The 23,853-nt window shown below is 43.7% G+C and overlaps 1 protein-coding gene across 1 annotated transcript in view; it reads left to right on the top strand.

Annotated features, from left to right (window-relative positions):
• The window catches only part of LOC124553330, a 57,085-nt gene extending 33,976 nt beyond the window's left edge, over nt 1-23,109 (top strand). The window contains exons 3-4 of the mRNA XM_047127207.1: nt 18,728-18,903; nt 22,818-23,109. Of these exons, the coding sequence (XP_046983163.1) occupies nt 18,728-18,903; nt 22,818-23,109 (468 nt within the window). The remainder of the gene's footprint in view (nt 1-18,727; nt 18,904-22,817) is intronic.
• Nucleotides 23,110-23,853: the final 744 nt, after the last annotated feature.

Below are 23,853 nucleotides of genomic sequence, written 5' to 3'. Positions count from 1 at the left end.
GTATTATAGTGGAAGTGCTGCTCGTGACTATGGCGCCAAGGAGCAGACGGTGAGCCATGTTGTGGGGGAGCGCCCACTCCATGCCTTTGAAGGCGGTCTGCCGTGCTTGTCCAATCAGAGTTCTGGCTGCATGTTTGTATGTGAATTCTTGTATTTCATCAGAAATGATCAGTTGGCCAGAATATGTTAGCAGACTCGCATACCAGCCGTAATGTAAGCAAACAATTCCTGTCTGACACCTCGATTCGTCTCTAATGGGCTGGCGACCCCTATCAATGGGAAACGTAAAAGCTGGAGAAAGGCAAGTTGAGTTTAGTTTTCACTATTCTAGTCTACAAAATACAGTCACATAAGCTGACTCCATTTTATTTTGGAAGGTTGAACAACATGGAATGGAACATGACAACGCTGCGAACGGCTGATCTGAGGCATCATATCCTGTCCCAGTCAGCGCATGCTGTTCGACGCATCACAAGAGCCACGTTCGGCAGGGTGAGATGTGAGAGGCGGCGTCATGTTCAGTTTAAGTGGAGGAATAAACCTGGTGAGTATATTATTTGGAAGTTCGTTATTGTTAAATAAAGGGTAATGTGCTCAATTAGGTATTCTATAAAAACTAAGTGTAATGTGCTCAATTAGGTATTCTATAAAAACTCTCGTCGAGGCTTATGAACACATGATGATGGGGTTGCACCACATTTGAAAATTCAGTCCTAATGACAGTGGATAGAAATCAAAACATAAGAACTACATAATAATCAGACTGGAGAAAAGAAACAGTTACCTAATCACAACCGATTTCATCTAACAAGAGAAGATCACCAACCTGGTCTCACATACAAAACGCACACTTGCAAGGTGTGAGCCCCGGCTGTCTATGTCGCGCGGAGATTTGGACCACGATTATGACTGTACGCAGTTAAGACCTCCTGAACACATAGCTCTTCAACGCTCGTGTACCACTTGTTTCTGCCACGCTCCGCTGCGGTCGCCCATTGTCGGAGCTCGAACTACTGTAAGAGGTTCGCGTGTATAGTGCCGGTGAACCGACCAGCGACAGTGTGGCACCTCCAGCAGCAGTATACAGTGACGGTCAAATTGCCACGTTTAAACGTCAAAGCTCGCAACAGTTGTGACCGGTAAGCGTCGTTATATGTCGCTATTCGACTAACTCTTACACGACGCAAAAGAAACTCTATGAGCGTTTCTTTGTGCTACTATTTGTACCTTGCGATTTAGTTGCGGCAGTCATACAGAAGACCCGTTAAATGGAGAGAAGAATAGTTGATTGACGTTAGACTATTCTTTATGAGTGGATGGTGGTGACAATGATGACGATACCCTTTCACCACGATCATTTTCGTCAAACAACTTCATTGGCACAATGCGACGGAGACGTAAAATCACGAACTGACTGTTTAGGTAGCTCGGTTTGAAGAGGTAATATTGTCAGATTTTACCTTGCCTCTGTCCGTAACAGAGATCTGTGTGTGTGTGTGTGTGTGTGTGTGTGTGTGTGTGTTTTATAAAAAACTGCTGCAGAATATGTCCTAAAATATTGCTAAACAGTGTTGACCATATATGCGCATGGCATTGAAATACTATCTGCTCATATTCCTTACCCGTTTTTCATGTTAAATAACATGTGTTCTAGTTGAAGAATAAAGTTTCGAAACACATGGGGCAGACGTGACCGGCTCCACACACGTCTCCCCACACTTGCGACACGAAGCGTGTCTGAGGGCTCTGGACGTCACCCCGCTGCACAGTGCTCTGCACTCGTGCATCAGGCAGCTGCAGTGGGGCGCAGCCAGCGGCCGGCAACCTGCACCTACAGAACTTTAAAAACTGTGCATTCAAGACGTCTAAAATGAGTTATATCATAAGTATGGCCATTTATTTTAAGAGAGGGCGGGTGTTTGGTATCTAGAGTTGAGATCTCGCAAGTGTACGTTTTTCTCCTTACAAAACAAGATCGAGTTAGTTATGTTTATGTGGAAGGTTACAAGTAATAAACATGAAGGTTGAGGACAGATTTCCTTCGATGTCAGATAAGGAGAGATCATGCTGACACAGCAGTAGATCACACAGCCTCTAGCCCTGACAAGGGCCTGAGTTGGCCGACAAGGAGAGTCCACGAGTCTCTCCAGTTGTGTCGTGTTCAGCTGACGTCACTCAACAGGTCCCGTAGAGCCGCCAGACCGCAGGGACGTTGAGACCGCCGCTGTCCACACGCTGGAGCCAGGCATCTGCTGTGAGGCTGAGACCGGATGGCTTCAGTTACGTTGTGCAAGACGCGACAGTTGGCTGCGACTGCGACGCTGCCCCCTCTCTTTTCCCACCCTGGCAGACGGCGACACGGCCGCAAGACGACCGGAGTCGTCGCCGTTTCCCAAGCTCCGGTCGGCGGCGGCGGATTCAAATACATAAGAAAAATATGAATTCCGATTTTCTTGCTGTAAAAAATACTGTATGTTAATGCAACAAATTTACATCGGCCCCCAGAGTTAGTTTTTCGATACAGATTCTCCTTTTACTTTAAAAAATTGAAAAGTATCTCTTCCGGTTTTGCGTGTTTTTTTCGCTGTATATTACTTCTCTATCAATTGTGAGGAAAGTAAAAGGCACAAAAAATTGATGTTTGCGTATCTTACAGTTTCACATCACAGCTTGATAATGAGGTGTCTATTTTTCCGACATTCGTCACATCCCGATACTTAATTTACAAGTAACCTACTGCATAAAATTTGAATTGTGTATAGTGAAAAATGTGGTCGCTGGCTACTTTACGTATGGGTTACGTTAGGTCATACTTCGTTGCCGATGAAAAGAAGCTAACATATCGAAATTATTTTTAAAGTTGAGATCAGAATGATATCGAACTCCGTTACCGAGATTTCGGCTCATATATCTCCGGGAGCGTCGCGACTAGCCGCCAGTTCTGTCGACGCGCAACGAGAATCGTGTGGTCATCACACGATAGAGAATGCATTTGTTTTGTTTCGCTGACACATTTGGATCTAATGAAACCATTTTATGTCATATTTCTCCGGTATGAGTTACTAATATTTCTCCATATGCTCTTGACAATTTCATTTAAAATGCCACGAAATGTAGGTTTCTTAAACCCAAGTGATCAAGCAGAACCCATTTTCGTGGTTTTGCTGAGGCATCTGAACCTGTTCCAAGCTTTCTTTCTCGTTTATTTCTCTGATACGAGTCCCGAGAAAGTTACATTTTACAATACCTTCACGTTGAAAGTAAACGGTAGATTGGTATCTTGATGATACCTTCTAGTTGTGAAAAACCACCGCCAGATTGTTGTACAGCTTTCTGTAATCAATAGATGCTCGTTTTTGAGGAAGGCGTTTCTCAACAGATTGCGCAAACAGTATGCTGCAATAAGTAATTTGTCACATTCACTTCAATTCATTGGTAGAATATGGTGCTCAAAAAACTTGTGCCAAAAGTGCACTACTGTTTTACAAGGCCCTTCTGGTCTGACACATTTCACAATTGAAATTCGTCTTTTGTAAATCCTGGAGTCATCTTTTGAGTGCTGTTTTTGCACATTTCACCTAAAATTCCAATGAAATATAAGTTTATTAACAATAAGCGCACGCTTGCGTCATTGCATTGTTTCAAGTTCTTGACAACGAGATAGGGTTACACCTTAAACATCTCTAGAATTTTCATTCTGAACGTCTACAGTATACACTGGCAGAAATGTGGAAGAAATAATGTCCGTGCTTGTTCACAAAATTTCCCCAAATTATACTTGTCAGTTTCTCCCATGCAGAAACTTTTGGAACAAGCTAAGGCAACTTTCATAGCCGACTGAGTCTTTATTCCCATCCAAATGAACTTCCATATTCTTATATTCTGACAGCATACTTCGTTATGGATGACATGAACATTTAATCTTGCCAAGCTGCACTCAAAAGATGACTCCAGGATTTACAAAAGACGAATTTCAATTGTGAATTGTGTCAGACCAGAAGGGCCTTGTAAAACAGTAGTGCACTTTTGGCACAAGTTTTTGAGCACCATCTTCTACCAATGAATTGAAGTGAATGTGACAAATTACTTATTGCAGCATACTGTTTGCGCAATCTGTTGAGAAACGCCTTCCTCAAAAACGAGCATCTATTGATTACAGAAAGCTGTACAACAATCTGGTGGTGGTTTTTCACAACTAGAAGGTATCATCAAGATACCAATCTACCGTTTACTTTCAACCTGAAGGTATTGTAAAATGTAACTTTCTCGTTGTACTTTAGATTGTTCATTTTATAATGTACTTGCCGTTTTCAATTTTTATCGTTACAAAAAAGAGTAATGCGAAAATTGACCTTCAAGTTCATTTTCATCATTCTAATTCTACATCTGCATGGATTATACTGATTTTCATAACAGGCCTGAAAAATTTGCATTAATGGGAAAATATTATATATTTCACTCACCTGCCAGTTTCAACTGTGCACCAAGTTCTTCGTAAATTCTGTCTCTGAACATAGTGTCTCTATATTTAGGGTTCTTCACTGTGGATGCATTACTTTTACATGTTTGATCGCCTTTCTTTTAACAAATTACATAATGATAAATATATCAAAACTTTACGTACTGCAATTACATGACATTATTGCTTCAGTACAAACAGTCATGATTCACACGACGTTTGGCCTTGGAGCGGAGTGGAAGAGGGGGGAGTCCCTTTCTCTCTCCCTCTGTCGCTCTTTGCTTTAACTCGCAACCGTCGGTAGCTATAGAAAACTCTCGCTTCCCCACGGGAGGTATGCTTCGAAAAGGATCGAGGCACAGGAAAGTTCCATCTGAGGTTACGTCCTGGCTAGACTCTTGTTAATACTCGTACATCTGTATTTATGGGAAGAATTGTCCGATTATCTATGTCTAGAAGTCGAAATGTATCGTTTACTAAATCCTGCTCTTCGATTGTGTGGCACACCTAGGGCCAGTTATAAGCTCAGATGTCAATTGAATTGCGATGAAGAGCGGATTGAAGTTTAAGAGAATGGTCTGGAAGAACAAAATGCGGAAAGGAGTGGGACACTAAAGTGCAAAGCAATCATGAAATTCATTTGAATTTCTCTTGGGCTGTAGTTATTACGTTGATGAATACCACACAGCCAGTTCATTTGAACATAAATGAACACCTATGCAAAGGGCATCGTAGAAATTGGACAAACAAAGATAGATATAAGGAGCTAACGGAAAAGAAACCTTGGGAAACAGAAAAAAACACAGCAATTGATCAGCAAATCATTTGCGATAGTGTCAACCAAGAATTATTGAAGTTGGCATCTAGAATATACGAGAATGGTGGTATACCATTAGACACAACCATGAAGATAAGAGCAGAAACTTGCAGGCCTATCGCACAACTAGCATAACATCTCATGTATGGAATTTGTCGACAGGACTAATATATACAGAGGAATGGAAAAGATAATAGAGAATATGATAGATGACGATCATTTTGACTGTCAGAAGGCTAATAGCATGAGAGGGCGGTAGGTCTGATATTGTGACTGATGAGAGAAACAAAACTCGGAAAATAAAATGACCACATTCATAGGCCCTATAGACCTAGAAAAAGCATCCGGAAATGTCAACTTCTGCAAGATGTCCGAAATATTGAGAAAAATGGGAGTAACTTGCAAAGAAATACGGGTGATACGTACAAGAACCAAGAGGAAACAATAAGGTTGCATGACCAAGAACAAAATACTGTCCCATCTTCCTACCAAAGCGTTTGGTATGTTCCATTCTTCACCGATTCTGCTGAGAACCTCATCATTTTTTCTCTTATCAGTCCATCTAATTTTCGACATTCGTCTCCAGCACCACATCTCAAACGCTTCGATTCTCTTCCGTCCCGGTTTTCCCACTGTCCATGTTTCACTTTCACAGAATACTGTGCTCAAAACTTAAGGGGGTAGACTTTGGGAAAGTCACCCAGAACTGTGGGTCAGGGGAAACTTACTGTACGAGATGAGAAGGGAAGACTAATTGCTGAGGACTGCATCGGACGAGATTTGAAAAACTAAGAGCTTAAGACAAGGTGATATGCACGACAGAGATTACTGCTAAAACATTGATCACAAGTTATTAAGAGTGAGAAGGTAAGCACATTGTACATAACAGAGGTGGGATGGGGCGGTGAAAAATAGATGGGAATGACAATGAAAGATGCAGGAAACTGAAACGGAGTGGATCAAATAGTAGTTACAGTGACAAAAAGCTGGATGGCGAGAACCAAGGACACGTTGAAGAGTTAGTTCTCACCTACGGAGTCCTGAGATACTGGTGTCTGGGGGAGGAATCCAGGTGGTGAAACAGGCGCTGGTGTCACGAATGTCACGTCGTAGACCATGCTCTGCAACAGGATATTGTGAGTTACCAGTATATACGCTCAGCCTATGCCCATTCATCCTAATTGATAATGTGATGGTAGTCATGCCTACGTAGAAGGCTAAACAGTGTTTAAGTAGTAGCTGGAATATGACTTGTATCTTTTCACAGCTGGCTCTCCCTTTGATAGAATATGTTTTGTCAGTTACAGGGCTATTATAGGAGGACACACTCTTGTTAACTCGAGATCAATGTTTTACCAGTAATCTCTGTCTTGTATATTACCCTATCTTCCACCTTTAAGCTCCCTGGATGCGCTCCCCAACGTTCCTTCTCATCTTGTACGGTAAGTCTCCTCTGACCCGCGGTTCTGGGTGACTTTCCCAAAATCTACCCCTTTTCCCCCTTTTCCCAGACCTGTCCAGTCCTTCTCCTTAACCCTTCTTCCTTCCGTTTCAACCCTTTTACCTGCAGAAGGAGCCACTGGCTCAGAAAGCTTGCCAATCACAACAGTTTCTATGTGTGTTCTGCCGCTGCTTCGTGAGTCGATTCTTTTATCTATCCTATTAAATAATTTTATCAATGATTGTTTGATTTCGTTGTTACAAAACTGACAGTTGATGTTAGTTGACTTCGTTTGGCCGTGAACATCCTCTTTGAATGTTCTTCTCTACTCTTTATGTTCTCTTTCATTTTTCCATTATGAGTTAGTTTGTCCTTGGTTAAAATGGCTCTCAGCACTATGGGACTCAACTTCTGAGGTCATTAGTCCCCTAGAACTTAGAACTAGTTAAACCTAACTAACCTAAGGACATCACACACATCCATGCCCGAGGCAGGATTCGAACCTGCGACCGTAGCAGTCTCACGGTTCCAGACTGCACCGCCTAGAACCGCACGGCCACTTCAGCTGGCTACTTTGTCCTCAAGGTAGCAGAATTCTTTCAGTTCGTCTTGATCCTCGTCTACAATTCTGACAAGTTGAACACTGATCTGATTTCTGCTAGACATCATTAATTTACAGAATGAGATGTTCACTCTGCAGCGGAGTTTGGAAGGTAGGAGACGAGATACTGGCAGAAGTAAAGCTGTGAGTACCGGGCGTGAGTCGTGCTTCGGTAGCTCAGATGGTAGAGCACTTGCCCGTGAAAGGCAAACGTCCCGAGTTCGAGTCTCGGTCGGGCACACAGTTTTAATCTGCCAGGAAGTTTCATCATTAATTTAATTTTTCTTTGGTTTAGTCTTAATTCATGGAGTCTACCCATTAGATTGTTCATTCTACTCAACATCTCCTACTGTTACCTCTGACTTCCATTGAGAACAGCAATGACATCAGCTATTCCTGTCACTGATAACCTTTCAACATGAATTTTAATTCCATCTATGAACCCCATTTTTAATTCCGTCATTGCTTCTTCGATGTACAGATTGAATCGTAGGGGCGATTAGATGTATGTCTTTTACCTTTCCTAACCTAATCTGTTTGTTATTGGTCTTCCTACTTTATCCTCTTGCTTGATGTACAAATTGCACGTAACCCTTCTTTCCCTAGATGTTACACCCATTTTTCTTAGAGTTTCGGAAATCCTGCAACATTTTAAATTATCGTACGATTTTTATCTAACTACAAATCCTACTGACATGCCTAGATTTTCCTTAAGTCTCGCTTTAATCATCAATCGCCAGCTGAGAAGTCCTTCGCTGATGCGTTTATCTTTCCTAAAACCAAATTGATCGTCATCTAGCACTTCCTCAATCTACTTTTTCCTCTTATATACATATTCTTGTCAGCAACTTGAGTGTGAGAGCTCTTTAGGTAATTGTGCGGATGTCCTCGCACTTATTTGTTCTTGAACATACAGAACTATGTGAATGATATTTTCAAGAGATACTGATTGTTTATCCGGAGAACCAGTTTGAATAATAATTTGGCTTCCAAATTTTCGAAATTTCTAAGAACTCTTCCATATGCCTTCCACATCATTTGATCGCGAGTCTTCCTAACCCCCGTTTGTTTCTGTGGGCTGGAGAGGTAGGCACCTCGACGACCGCTGCTTCCCGTGACGTCTCACGAGGCCACCTGAGGACAGAGCAGCGTCGACCTGACCGCCACAGGCAAAAGCGACTCCCGCCGCTGAACACCACAGAACGCCCTACACTATGCTGCTTGTGGTGTGGTGTCAGTGGTAGCCACAGATCTCAACCCAGGTTACACCGGTCTGTCTGTGATGGCTGGTGAACTTCTCCCAACCCGTGGCTATACATTCTGCAGTCGTTGCCCTACAGCCAGATGCCAGTGTAATGTGTCGGTACGATGCTCTCAAGTCCCTCATGCCGATGATTCGTTTTTTTTACAAAGTCATTACGATGCACGTTCTTTGGACTTTCTCTTTTGCGATTTGCGCTGAGTAATTCCAATAGCATTAGGAGCAGAACAAACATCGTGTACACACATCATTCTCCATCTGTAGCAATGTATTTTTTGTACTGAAAATAGGCTCGCATAAGAACGAAATGCCAAAAATCTGGCACAGGCATAAAAATAATGCAGTATTTTTCTTAAAGACGTTGTGTCTGCCATTAACTGTAACATTATTTGTTTTCACTACTACATTTTCGATCCTATGCCCTTTATACAGGTATACAGCAATAACCGAAGAGGGAAATGCAGATGGCATGTATAGAACGCCACTATCATCCCATACATGAGGCAGTTATATTACAACAAATGCTAAAAACAGCACATCACTTGCATCGGGCCACTGGAGGAGTCAAAATTTACAAATCTTCTGACGTGTATATATATATATATATATATAATTTTACATGTGTATTCTTTGTACCACATTAACATCACAAAGTTATAAATCGCATTCACAACAACTTTCGTACACGAATTGATCCGGTGGACAAATAAAAAGAAAAAGGAGTACAAAAAGTGAGATAAAAACATGTGATGGGATACATGTCACACATTATAGAATATTATGTGTATCATCATGTAATTGTAAAATGTACAGTTAATATGTAAGGTACTGTACAAGTACAAATGTAGTCATAGATTTCCATGGTCCTTAGAAAGTTTAGGCCGAGAATGGGTTTTTCAGGTACACTTGCAAAACACCTTATTCAATTTTTTACTGAATTACTAAAATATATTACTTATGTTAAAATAAATACATCCTTAATATAAAAACGTTTATGAGTGGACATAATTCTTCCTCGTTTCCATACATATCATACAACTCACGGCACGGAAACGTCGTAAAGACTACTCATATTATAAAACCAGCATAGACACGATTCTGTGCAAATCGTTACGTCCTATGCTTGTCAGTAAGTCAAAGTCAAATAGCCAAACTATACATCCTCATTTATGCTACTTTCTATTATTAGCACATAAAACTGACTGGAATTTATCTCGAGGTTTCTTATTTCTTAAATCTGTCTTATTGTTGGGCAAGCTGTGTGGGTGATGAAACTTCCTGGCAGATTAAAACTGTGTGCCCGACCGAGACTCGAACTCGGGACCTTTGCCTTTCGCGGGCAAGTGCTCTACCAACTGAGCTACCGAAGCACGACTCACGCCCGGTACTCACAGCTTTACTTCTGCCAGTACCTCGTCTCCTACCTTCCAAACTTTACAGAAGCTCTCCTGCGAACCTTGCAGAACTAGCACTCCTGAAAGAAAGGATATTGTGGAGACATGGCTTAGCCACAGCCTGGGGGATGTTTCCAGAATGAGATTTTCACTCTGCAGCGGAGTGTGCGCTGATATGAAACTTCCTGGCAGATTAAAACTGTGTGCCCGACCGAGACTCGAACTCGGGACCTTTGCCTTTCGCGGGCAAGTGCTCTACCATCTGAGCAAGGTTCGCAGGAGAGCTTCTGTAAAGTTTGGAAGGTAGGAGACGAGGTACTGGCAGAAGTAAAGCTGTGAGTACCGGGCGTGAGTCGTGCTTCGGTAGCTCAGTTGGTAGAGCACTTGCCCGCGAAAGGCAAAGGTCCCGAGTTCGAGTCTCGGTCGGGCACACAGTTTTAATCTGCCAGGAAGTTTCATATCAGCGCACTCCGCTGCAGAGTGAAAATCTCATTCTGTGTGGGTGATTTTTGAAATAGTTGTATATTTCCACTTCTTCAGGTATTTTGATACTTCTACCATTACGTTGATTTTTATTATTGGATCTACGTTAGGTGGTGGTACTCCTCTCTCTTTGCTTGATGTGCTCTTTAAATTTGTCGCTGGAATATGAGCTTTGTAACGTCTGGTCAAGATGTCCGTTCTGTAACTCATACGATTACTGACCTTGTATACTGATCTAGTTTCAAAAGGTAAATGCTACCTGCATACGCTTTGAGGGGGCAGAAAGTGAAAGCTGTGCTTCCTACAGAAGTCTGATCCACTGCCTTGTTCACCAGTCCGTCGTCTCCCGTCTTGTGCAGAACTGCAGGTCCAGGCGGCTGTTTTCCGGGAACGCCACTCCAGCTACTGGCGGGACTTGGCGCAGCTGCTCTCACTCGGTGCGATGCACACCCCACAGCTGTTGGTTCCCCTCGCATTCGAACGTATGGTAAGTGGAGTTTTTCCCTCCTCTTATAAACTGTATTATACGTACAGGGGGTGAGAAAATGACACACACCATCTGGCCAGTTCTTGGACAGTGTTTCCCAGTTTAACTTCTTCAGACTGTAGCTATCTTTGGCTCTCCAGTTCTAATACTAACCTTCTGGAAGAATTCTGAACCAACCTCTACTTCTGTGAGCCTTTTGGGGCTATGATACCGGAAGGCTAAGCTCGGAATGGTTAGAGATCGAAGAAAATCGTCTGTATCTTTCTTTTCTCGTATTTGCTAGCTACTTCTTTAACAGATTCAGATAAGTTTGCATCCAATCCTGTTTTACAAGCTGAAACATGTTAGCTTCATATTTAGTGGAGAGTGGTCTACAGTCTCAGTGTAGCATTTCAAGTCTCCATCAGCATCTTCTCTTCCTAAGAATCTCTACTCCATATGGAAGGCCAATAAAATTACTTCTCTCAACATGGAGGTTCGTCAGCTTCAAATCTCGTAATGAACCCGTATAAGTACCACATAATTTATACAGTTCGTTACAACTGCTCAAACTCTTCCCACCTTAAAATTCACGTGACCATTTCCCACGACTCCATGACCAGACGATAGCGCAGCTGACACTTGGTGGCTCGACGCCATTGGCGGCCCCCTGTGCTCACCACTGCCAGCCAGCACTGTCCGTGTGACACGGCAATGCCCCAGCCGCCGCAGCCACAGAGGACGCGCGTCAATAACGAAAACCTGCAGTTGGGGTCCACCAGTTAGCGCGTGTTGCGCCAGCGAGTGGCTTTGTTAAAGGCACTGTGCTACTACAGTCACAAGCGGAATATATGGTGAATGCGTCAAGGCCAATGAAAATCTGTGCCAGACTAACGTGAAACCGGATGCTGCTTTCTGAGAGCATTCATCTTAGTCGTTATCCTTGCTGCACGTGTCTCGTGGCCTAACTCGAACCATTATCGAGTCTGAATTCTCTGTCTATGATTTATGAACACCACCACGAGTGGTTTTCCCACTACCGAGAATAATAGCTATGTGGTCTTAACACATACAGTGGACTCGCATTCGGGAGGACGACGGTTCAATCCCGTGTCCGGCCATTCTGAATTAGGGCACGGCCGACTTCCTTCCTCATCCTTCCCTAATCCGATGAGACCGATGACCTCGCTGTCTGGTATCCTTCCCCAAACAACCCAACCTTAACACATAGAATAGCCACTGTGCATTATGACTGTTTCGATTCTGACAGTAGTATACATGGAAAGCAAAAGGACGCAGTTTGATCTGTGTCTTTGTGTAACTTTTTGGCGCGTATGTAGCAACGTGCCAGTCCCTAAAGTATCGTGTGAGCCTCATTTTGGATCCTTTGAGAAGAGAACTAGGCGATACCTGTTTTAGTGAACTGAAAAGGTTCTGGATAGATTAAATCTTTTTCCTATAAATATTACGGATGTTTGCTGGATGGCAATTTCAAAGATTGATAGTTGCGGGTTCCGTATTTAAGAATGGTTTCTACCGACATCGTATCTTGTCCTGTCATTGCATCTTGTTTTCGTTACCATCATCCATGCATTTCACTGCAGCAAAGGCAGTTTACCTGATACGTATCCAATATTTTGTATAGTACCTCACAGCTTGCGAGAATGTTTAAAGGACGACTTCTTTATTACATTTGCGGTGCAGATACGCTTCGTTGATCATACACTGCACCTGCTTAGGAAAAGTGTAATTGCTAAAAGTTATTCAGTGAAACCAAGGTTGTACAGATAGTTTCGATTTAAAGACACACTTTGCTTGCTGAATGAAATTTAAGTCTTCAGACAGCTGCAGCAGTCTTGAGGTATTCCTATTCGAGATAATTCCTCTCATGGATCTTCACTACAGCCCTGCAGAGTAGTACAGCAAAGCGTGCTGTGGCCCAGGTAACGACGCAGCTTACGATTTTGACCCTGTGCCCCTGGTAACTGGGCTCTCACATAATACTGTGTACAAATATGTGTGTATGTTCAGAATAGTTCAAATGGCTCTGAGCACTATGGGACTTAACTAATCAGGTCATCCGTCCCCTAGAACTTAGAACTACTTGAACCTAACTAACCTAAGGACATCACACACATCCATGCCAGAGGCAGGATTCGAACCTGCGACCGTAGCAGTCGCGCGGATCAAGACTGAAGCGCTTAGAACCGCTCGGCCACACCGGCCGGCATAGATTAGGTCTAGATGGCAGAAAGCGCAGTGGCGCCATCGCAAGGACGATGGATTCAACGGTCTGGAAGGTGCAGATTCAAAAGTGTGCACCACCTTCCAATTCACTGCTCCTGCACAACGAGGGCAATTCTGAATTTTATTTTTCGTTTTCTATACTGCTTATCTACGTACGGGTAAGAGTCGACTGCAGCCACGTCTAACCACTACAGTGGGTTTGGGTCGGTCCGTACGCCGGGCCCCCTACTGTGTGGACTCGGCCCGTGTCGCTCGCTGGCCTCCCTCGCCCTATGTTGTCGTGACGCCCACAGCCGGGCTGTCGGAAGTGGGAAGCGGCTCAGACCACAAATGGGATGTTAGCTGCCCGCTGACCGCTAACCGCATGCTGTCACAGCGAGGACGTGATGCACGTCCCCCCCCCCCCCCCCCCCACACACACACACACACGTAAACGCGTGCAGTATTCCTGGCGCACATCTGCAAAGCTCTACTGACGCAAATACGAATTCGAGGCGATAAATCGCGATCCCGCCTAGAACCGGTCGGCCATGTATGTATGTAAATTTAAAAAACATTGTATTCGAAAAGGATTTCTTTTTTCTCTGGCACCTGCCATCAATACAAAACTGATAAAGGAGGTATTTCATTCAAAAAATATAAAAAAGAAGAACAAATGTATTGTGAAAACAACTGAAAGCTTTTTAATTTCCATTTCTTCTCGTATTTGTGATATACGTAACAGTTTTGTTATTTCGTAATTGATTCATTACAATATACACATTCTTTTGTGAATAAGGTAATTTTTTAATTTCCAATGTCTATTAATCACTTATTAGTAAGTCAGAGAGAGAGAGAGAGAGAAGTTTTCAGTGTGTACATACTTAGAACAGCAACAGCAATGGCAGCTCAAAAACAATACACACACACACATACACACACACACATGCACACACTTATGGACGCACGCAGTGTGCAATGAAACATTCATAATCTCAAACATGCAGTCAGAACTGTGACAAACAGTTCATCAAACTATTCCACACACACCCAGTCAAGTGGAACACTTTTTTATCTTTTTACTAACAAATAAACCCACCCAGACACATCAGTAAATAGTCTGGAAGCAGGAATTTCCACACCTATGCCCGCCGATGAACCACTTGTGATCGTGATAGGACATCCCTGCTTCCAGCAGGGACCGAATGAAGGGTAGAGCCACGGGTCGTAAGACATCTGAAATGTAACATCCACTGTTCAAAGTGCCGTCAATGCGAACAAGAGGTGACCGAGACGTGCAACCAATGGCACCCAATACCATCACGTCGGGTGATACGCCAGTGTGGCGATGACGAATAGAGGCTTCGAATGTGCGTTCACCGTGATGTCGCCAAACACGGATGCGACCACCATGATGCTGTAAACAGAACCTGGATTCATCCGAAAAAAAATAAGTTTTGCCATTCGTGCACCCAGGTTCATCATTGAGTACACCATCGCAGGCGCTCCTGTCTGTGATGCAGCGTTAAGGGTAACTGCAGCCATGGTCTCCGAGCTGCACGATCCGTTAGAGCCATGCGGATAAGATTATTGTCATCTCGACTGCTAGTCATATTAGGCCGTTAAGATCAAGCACGGCGTTCCGTATTACCCTCCTAAACCCACAGATTCCATATTCTGCTAACAGTCATTGGATCTCGACCTATGCGAGCAGCGATGTCGTGATACAATGAAGCACAATCGCGATAGGCAACAATCCGACCTTTATCAAAGTCTGAAACGTGATGGTACGCATTTCTCCTCCTTACACGAGGCATCACAAGTGCTCTACCAACTGAGCTACCGAAGCACGACTCATGCCCGGTACTCACAGCTTTACTTCTTGCAGTACCTCGTCTCCTACCTTCCAAACTTTACAGAAGCTCTCCTGCGAACCTTGCAGAACTACCACTCCTGAAAGAAAGGATATTGCGGAGACATGGCTAAGCCACAGCCTGGGGGATGTTTCCAGAATGAGATTTTCACTCTGCAGCGGAGTGTGCGCTGATATGAAAGTTCCTGGCAGATTAAAACTGTGTGCTGGACCGGTAGGTAGGAGACGAGGTACTGCTAGAAGTAAAGCTGTGAGTACCGGGCGTGAGTCGTGCTTCGGTAGCTCAGTTGGTAGAGCACTTGCCCGCGAAAGGCAAAGGTCCCGAGTTCGAGTCTCGGTCGGGCACACAGTTTTAATCTGCCAGGAAGTTTAATATTTGCACATATCTGCAACACAAGTAAATCCGTTTTTCTCTCCACCACCGTATACTTGCCTAAGGTGTGTGACTGACATACAGTTGAATGATTCCAAATTCAGGATGGCAGTGTTCTTGAAAATTTCCCACAATCATACCACCACCTCACGACCTTCGACTGCATGACGCTCTCTCTGTGATCACAGTTTCGGAGTGATGTCAGCATATCCTCACAGGTCATTCCTGTATCGTGGCGGCTACTGCGATAGTGGAATCGAGTCAGTCACGCTACTGTCTTCCAAGACATGTCACACTGCATTGTTCTGAGCAGCTGGGCGGAAGTGACAACTGTGTAGAAACTTGTCGAAACACAGACTGAGTCGATGCGTGTGACAACAGCCGCACCTTCAATCATCTTTAAACATGAAGCGGCCGCACTCGTCGTGGAGGCCTCGCCCGTGAGCAACAATGTTGTACCAGGAGGCGGGCAGCTTGGACCCTGGCAAGCAGGTGTTCAGCTGTATCTACAGGTGTTTTGTACATAACCTCAGAGAATGAAGTCTAGCGTTGTAAGATCCAGCGATCGCAATGGCCATCAGAGAGGACCCCCCCTTTCCAGTCCTACAAGGAGTGTGAGTATTCTTCAGGTGCTTGCAAACATTAACATCAAAGTGGAATGATCTTGGATAATGCCCTAAAATACCTTGACTGAGAATCTTTGCTGTTGGCCTCCGATATGGGTGGCGTGGGTGTTGTCCTCATTCTAGATCTGCCTGTTTGGCTTTTGAAAACAACATCACGGATGAATGAGGCCTCATCCACAAACAATACAAACTGTATGAAATTGGACAGTACAGCGCTGTGAACGATACTGGATTGACACAAGCAGACATAGGGCTCAACATCCGATCGTCCCCGTGCTTGCACATTTCACCTTTGATTACTCATTGTGCACTGTACACAGCAACACACCTCACCATGAACACGACACAAGCTGTCTGATGCAGTGGACAGCTGACAGCAGGGTCAGTGGTGTGCTTGCGGCACAGGTTAATGCGCCACTGCGATGCTTGAGTGCTACGAGCCTACTTGTGCACAGTAGGTCCGTTTGGTGGTCAGGTGTGTACACTGTTTATCAGCTGCTACTGTTCGAGTGCACAACGGACACCCGAGATCTTTGCCAGAGTGTGAAGAACTGCAGCCATCATTGCAATACATGCATTCATTCAGACTGACAGTCGTTGCTTTGAAGAATTGCTATGAGCTACATTGTTGTTAGGTGGTGTATGCTGTGTATGTCCTTAACACAATAAATATGCACTTTCGAGTGTTGGTTCCCTATCTCAATATAATCTATTGCTGTGTATGTCCTTAATACAATAAATATGCACTTTCGAATATTGGTTCCCTATCTCAATCTAATCTATTGTGGAACCACTGTCACCTGTTTCAGTGTGACCCAAAAGGATTGGGGACCCCACGTACAGAGAACAAGAGCAGTTCCGTCCCACTTCCCTCAGACTCCCCCGACGGCACCCATGTCTGTGGTGAGCACTCACCTTCCAAAACAAGATACTGGGTGATGCTAGGATAGATAGAAGAAAGGAAAACAGAATGGGCAAGTGCGAGAGGAACTCACGCACTAAGGGTTCTGTACAAACTCCCCATCCTGGGAATCGAGATTCCCAATGATTTTTGCCTGTTATCGAGACTCTGTAACTTTACTGGCAAGATACTGGTCCCAGGAATACCAATATCGGTTCAGAAATTCTACGTTATTTCCTCAGCCCAGCCCAAACAAACAAGAACAAGCAAGCAGAGGACTTTAGTTTATGTATGTTGGGAGAGAAGATTTAATAACATATTTCCGTTTACGTACTAAATCATGAATACAACATACATTTTATGTTTGGATGCAGTAATGTTCGTATGTTATACTTTCAACAGGTCATGAATACAATGTATGTCCAAATCGAAAACGACATTTTTATGTGATATAATTACAAGTTAACAAGTTTCAGATTTTTTGCTTTACTTGTACCGGAAAACTTAGTTGTTGCCAAATCTCACGATTCCAAGTCAATGGAGAGCACCCTATAGGTTTCGATGAGTGAGTTTTCGATTATCAAAACACGAGACATAAACGGCCGTATCTGTTGACTGGAGTCAGTTATAAGCTTACAGTTTTTACGCCGCCAAGGGTCCGTATACGTTTGTATGTGACATAATTTGAACATGATACCCAGAAGGTATCCAGAGAAAAAGATTCCTAACAGATGGACAGACAAATAGACAGACTGATAAAAAATAATACGAAAAGTATTTTCTAGAGTTATATAGTTACCAATTATGGATTTTAAGATTTTTTTCCTTTATTTGCACTGTGAAATCTGGTTTATTCCAAAATGCCATGATTCTAAATCAACAGGGAGCACCTTATAGATTTTTGTGAGTGATTTTTCAAGTATGAAAATGTGTAATTAAATGGCCATATCTTTACTGCATTGACTTAGAAGCCTACAATTTGTACAACGCCAAAGGAGCATAGACCTTAATACGTGACATAAATGTGAACTTCGTACCCAAAAATGGTCCAGAAAAAATGATCTTAACACTCGGACAGTCAATACATTCCTTCAAATCTGCAATATTCGAGACGTGTTCAGATACAGACGACATCGTGTTAGATGACGAACAACAAACGCAAATTTTCGGCAAAAGCGATCAGCCAGGCAACAGACTAACGCTACAAAATTTTGAGTCAAACTGACATTTCGTGTGTGCGCAATTAACTGAGATAATGTTTCAGATATGGAGCGGCTGATGTCTATCGTTGCGTTTGTGGAAGGTCATAACATGTGTTCAGGTTTCTCACAGCGTTGGTAACGAGTAGGATTTTGACGGATTTGTCAACAATCTGGCCATTCTATTTTCTAAAATCGTTCAAAAGTTTGAATAGAATCTCCTCAGAATTCCTGCCACTCCATGTGGCTTTACACGTAGGAACTCGACGCTGCTGGCAGCTCCAGAACATTTCAGTTGGATACATCGTCACGGGAGTATACATTCGTACATTCAGACGTCTGTAATGTCAACTACCAAGAAATATCTGCACCTCTCTTATCTGATGTCACAGTTTGAGAACTGTATTTATTTAATAAAACCCCACTAGGCATCTGCTGTGCAGTAATGTTTTTATGCCTGTACAAAACTGAATGTACTACACTCATGCGCTGGCAGCAATTTCAGTGTCATGTAATAGTATATTAACTGTATGTAACTGTATATTAAGACAGGCTGCTGCTTGTGGATGTTATGAAAGTAATTTGAACTATTTTCTGCGTGTCTCAGGGTAACCACACGAGTGATCAGCAACTCCACGGTTGGATTAAGGACATGGAACGAGTGAAAGACATGCTGCACACGAAATTAACCGGATGGGTACAGGACTTGCAATTCGCCAGCAAACAGGTGGAGCACTACGAGGTGGAAGAAGACAAGGACAGGCCAGGGCACGTGATAATCAGGTATAAACCAGTGTACACTCAAATGTCTGTCTTACTCACTATGGTTTATTGGAGCTTATCTCACTTTTATCCATGGAAGTATTCATTAAAGTTATAGAAAACACAGGGATCATTTAATTCACAATGGAGTAAAGAACTAGCACTAATAGGCAGTAGTGAAGGACATGGTTACAGAAACTCGTGATTTACAAAGGTTTTTGACTCCTTTTAGCCTTCGATTTTTTTATTCGTATTGTGTCTTAAAATGTGCCACGTATTACGTAACAGACCAGCGGAGAAAACTGACACAATAAACTGTGTTACTGCATTTACTAGAGAAAGTATTGATGGTTACAGATACTTCCGACGTTTTCATAATTTGTGCAAACAATGATGTGAAACCTGACACGAAAAGTGAGCGTGTCCTCGTCCTATTCGGGACAAAAAAAACACTTCGGGAGAAATTACGGTAATACCATGTAGTAGCGACTCTAGTCCAGATACTGGAATCTCGTCGGTGAGGAAAAGAGACCACAAGTCATGTTCATCTCAATAGATGGAGGAAAAATCCAAGCAGCGATGAGGGAAGATGGGAAGACGTCAGCAGAGGGCAGGAAGCGGATAGCTATCGTTCTTATATTTTGTCCTGTGGTTGGTGTGTTTAAATCAGTCCGTAGCATAGAGCGTAAATGCTGGAGGTTGTGAGCGGGAGGAAAGCGGAATAGTCTCTCGAGTGGTTGACATATGGGGCCGTGGAATGGAGTAGTGTAGGAGATATGTTGGCACTATGGAGGGTGACCAGGTGGCTTCCTATGTGGGAATGGGTAAGCTCCCCGCAGGCACCCCAGGTCTTGTGGCGGTGTTGTTGGATTCTTTCAGGTGGCTTACTGTGGGATAGCTATGGAGGTGGAAGACGTGGATTACGATGGACAATTAGACTCAGTCGTGATTGCTATCAATAGGATGAAAGACTTCTGCAGTTATATCTGAAGAGGTCGATAGGGGAGTCACTTTGGGATGAGTGTGTCTGGGAAATGGACTAGGTCTTCTGAAACGAAGGTGATCAACCGACATCCACAGTTAAGTTCATCATGAGAATTTATGTGGATATAAAGCTGTGGTCAGTGTGAGGAACGAAATTATGTGTTATAGGATGGCTCGTACAGAGACAGGCAGTAGGACAGATCACGGTCAGGGTGGTAAAATACACACTCAGGATAAAGTATTATGCAGGATGATTGAACATGATTTGTAGCCCACTGGAGCTGTTTTTGAGGAACGCTATTGTTACTCCACAATGTTTCTTGTGTGGGGATTTTTGATTTGCTACTCCACATCTGTCATCGGAACTGTGAGTGGGTTACTGGTTCACTGTGTATAGACACATGCAGATAGTGTGACGGGATAAAACTATCGATATTGTGTCAGGCAGTGGGAATGAAGGTAACAGTGGTTGGGAAGGTGAACTGAAAATCGGAGATGGGTAGATTTCAAGACAGGGGTGCACTACACAAAGGAAGCAGCTAATCGGATAGCAGAGTACTTGTGGAGTGCACATGGGGGGTTTCAGGCTAGCCAGTAGTTTGAGGTACTCTCATGAACACTGGCCAGTTGGTACACATTTAGGGAAATCAGAGTAAAGTTAGTTCGACTCTGAAACTTTTATCAGTCAACTGTAGAAGTATTTGTAACATAGTTTCCAAATTTGCTCTCCTCCATGAACGTTCTCAGCCTCAAATTATTCTTGAATTGAGAGCTGGCTAAGAGCCAAAGTAAAAAAAACTCTGAGATATTTAGCGAGTCTTGGAATGTTTATCGGAAAGACATATTCGACGCCGTAGGAGGGGAAGTGTTTATTGCAGTTGACAAAAAATATTCTCTTTACTGAGGTTGAATTTGAGTGCAATAGTGAAATTACGTGGTAGCACATAACAGGACTAGGTGAGACCATATCACTTGTTGGATGTTTTTACCACCCACCCGACTCCGCTGGGACAGATGTGGAGCCATTCAAAGCAGATCACGCGACACTAGCTGGCGGTGACCTTAACCTACCGAGTATAGACTGGGACGTCTATGGATTCACTGCAGGTCGTGCACACAGAGAGTCTTGTGAAGGACTTTTGAACACGTTTTCCGAAAACTGTGTTGAACAGCTAGTTCGGCAGCCTGCACAAACAGGCACGACCTTATCGATGGCGTCAGCATAGTGATGGGGATTAGTGATCATGATGTTATCATAGCGACTATGGTTACGAAAGTCAGTAAATCAGTCGAGAACGCTAGGAGAATTGATATGCAGTTGTCAGCGTCTCACTTAGACAATAAAATACAATCATTTAATTCCAGAATTATGGCCATAGAGGAATTATGGCTAAAGTTTAAAGAGACTGTAAATCGTGATCCGGAAAGTATGCGCCTACTAAGCGGATCAAGGGCGGAAAAGACTCATCGTGCTTTAATAACAAAATTCGGAAAATGCTGAGGAACGAAAGGCTGTTACATTCTCGGTTCAAAAGAGAACGCGCAAATGAGGACAGCAAGATTTGTAGATATTCGTGCGTCTGTGAAAAGATCTGTGCGCGAATCATACAACAGCTACCACCGGAGAACCGGAAAAAGTTTTGCTCCTCTGCAAAATCGTTAAGCGGATCCAACGCTTCTATTCAGTCACACGTTGACCAGTCTGCTTTGGCGCTAGAATATTCCAAAAGGAAGGCCGAAGTTAAAAATTCCTCGTTTAAGAAATCGTTCACGCAGGAGAATGGTACAAACGTGCCGTCGTTCGACCGTCGCACAGAGTCCCGTATGGAAATCATAGTAATGAGTACCGCTGGCGTAGAGAAACAGCTGAAACAGCTGAAAATAAATAAGTGGCAATGCCTAGATGGAATGCCAGTTTGGTTTTACAAAGAGTAGTGTACGGCACTGGCCCCTTACTTAGCTTGCATTTACCGCGAATCTTGCGATCAGCGCTAAGAACCAAGCGAATGGAAACAAGTGCAAGTGACTCTAGTGTATAATAAAGGTAAAAGAACGGACCCACAAAATTACAGACCAATATCCCTAACACCTGTTTCCTGCAGAATCCTTAAACATATTCTCAGTTCGAAACCACTTACCACTTACCGTGCTTACCACGGTCACTTCGTTTAAATATCTGGCCGTAATGTTGCGAAGCGAGATGAAATGGAATAAACATGTGAGGATTCTGGTAGTGAAGGCCAACGGTCGGCTTCGGTTTATTGGGAGAGTTTTGTGAAAGTGTGGTTCCTGTGTGAGGGAGACCCCGTTTAGGACACTAGAGCGACTTCTTGTACAGCATTGCTCGAGTGTTTGGGATCTGCACCAGGTCGGATTGAAAGAAGGCATCGAAAGAATTCAGGCGGAGCAGGTAGATTTCTTACCGGAGTTTCGATCAGCATGCAAGTGTGACGTATATGCTTCGGGAGCTCAGCAGGGAATTGTTGGAGGGAAGAAGACTCTCATTTCGAAGAAAGCAACTGAGGAAGTGCAGAGAACCGGCACTTGAACCTGGCTGCAGAACGATCCTAATGACGCCAGCACACATTTCTGGTAGGGACCACGAAGACAAGATACGAGGAATTACGGCTCCTAAGGAGGCACATAGACAGGCGTCTGTCCCTCGCTCTGTCAGCCGGCGGAACAGGAAAGGAAACGACTAGTTGTGGAACAGGGTACCCTCCGCCACGCACCGCACGGTGGCTTGCGGATTATGTATGTAGATGTAGATACAAGGGACGAGAGTTGAGAGGAATTATTGGTTTCATGTCCGTAAATTTAGTGAAATCATTTTTGGCTTGGTTTCATTTGGAATCGTGAAGTTTTATCTATTCTATTTCATTTGTATGGTCTTATGACTGCATGCATGAGGGTTGTGGTGTAATAGGTGGCCCCAGTTGTGTGTAGATAAGGACATTGACAGGAGTTTACGACGGCGGTGACGAAGCTACAGTGGTGGTGGGTGTGGTTGGAAGTTCTGGCTCCGGCAGTGGTGGGGGCGGTGGGGCGGGCCGCGGTTTGGGGCTGGCGACGGTGTCGGCGACAGAGCCAGCGGCAGAGGCTGCTGGAGAGGGAGTCGACGGTGGCGCAGGTGGCGGCGACGGTGGTGGAGCATTTGACGGAGGCAGTGGCGGAGGAGCTGCCAGACTACGGCTCTCTGTGAGTGGTGAAGCAATGAAGACGACGACGAAGGGTGGGAGATGATCGGCGAAGAACCACTGGGAGAGTCCAGGTGAGAGCTGAGGTGCTGGCGAAGTATAGTGGGGCGTGTCAGTAAAACGGAGGATATACTTCGTACTGGAAATTTTGGGAGGACATTTTGAGGTTCACATGAGTAAAACGAGTCAGAGAATATACTCCACCCGAGAAAGTGCTCAACGTGAGTAAAAAGGTGAGGGATGTTGCTTATGACAAAGAATGTTCTCCGATTACGTATGAATAAAACTAGAGGAGCTTCTCACAATCGGAAAACATTGAAACGAGCTCATTAGCATTCTTTGAGCTGAGTAAGTTCTGTTCAGGTTAAGTTTTACATACTTTTTGACAGTAATGGCAGAATTCATGCTGCTTCGAAGGCAATGAAAGATATATGTAGCCCAACAAAATGCTGAACAGAGATACAGTAGAAGTTTATATGGGTTTCACAATAAGAACATTAGTTGCCTGGTGAACTTCTCTCCAGAAAATCACCAAAGAAGAGGGGACGACCTTTCAAAAGAAGTTAAAATTAAAACATTCTTGCTGCTTTTTAATAGACCTAAGTTTTCAGACTAACGTACGAGAAAACTTCGGTGTAGGCCAACACCAAACAACGGTGTCACTGACAATTCCAGATGTTCGCCATGGTAACCAAAATTATCTCGTGTTAGAGAACTCTGACAGAGTTCCGGCTTGGAGTAGATAAAAAGTCATGTAATCTTAAGATTTCGTTCGCATAATGTTCGCCTA

This window comes from Schistocerca americana, chromosome 11, assembly GCF_021461395.2.
Source record: "Schistocerca americana isolate TAMUIC-IGC-003095 chromosome 11, iqSchAmer2.1, whole genome shotgun sequence".
NCBI lineage: Eukaryota > Metazoa > Arthropoda > Insecta > Orthoptera > Acrididae > Schistocerca > Schistocerca americana.
This window is presented reverse-complemented; position numbering and strand designations above follow the sequence as displayed.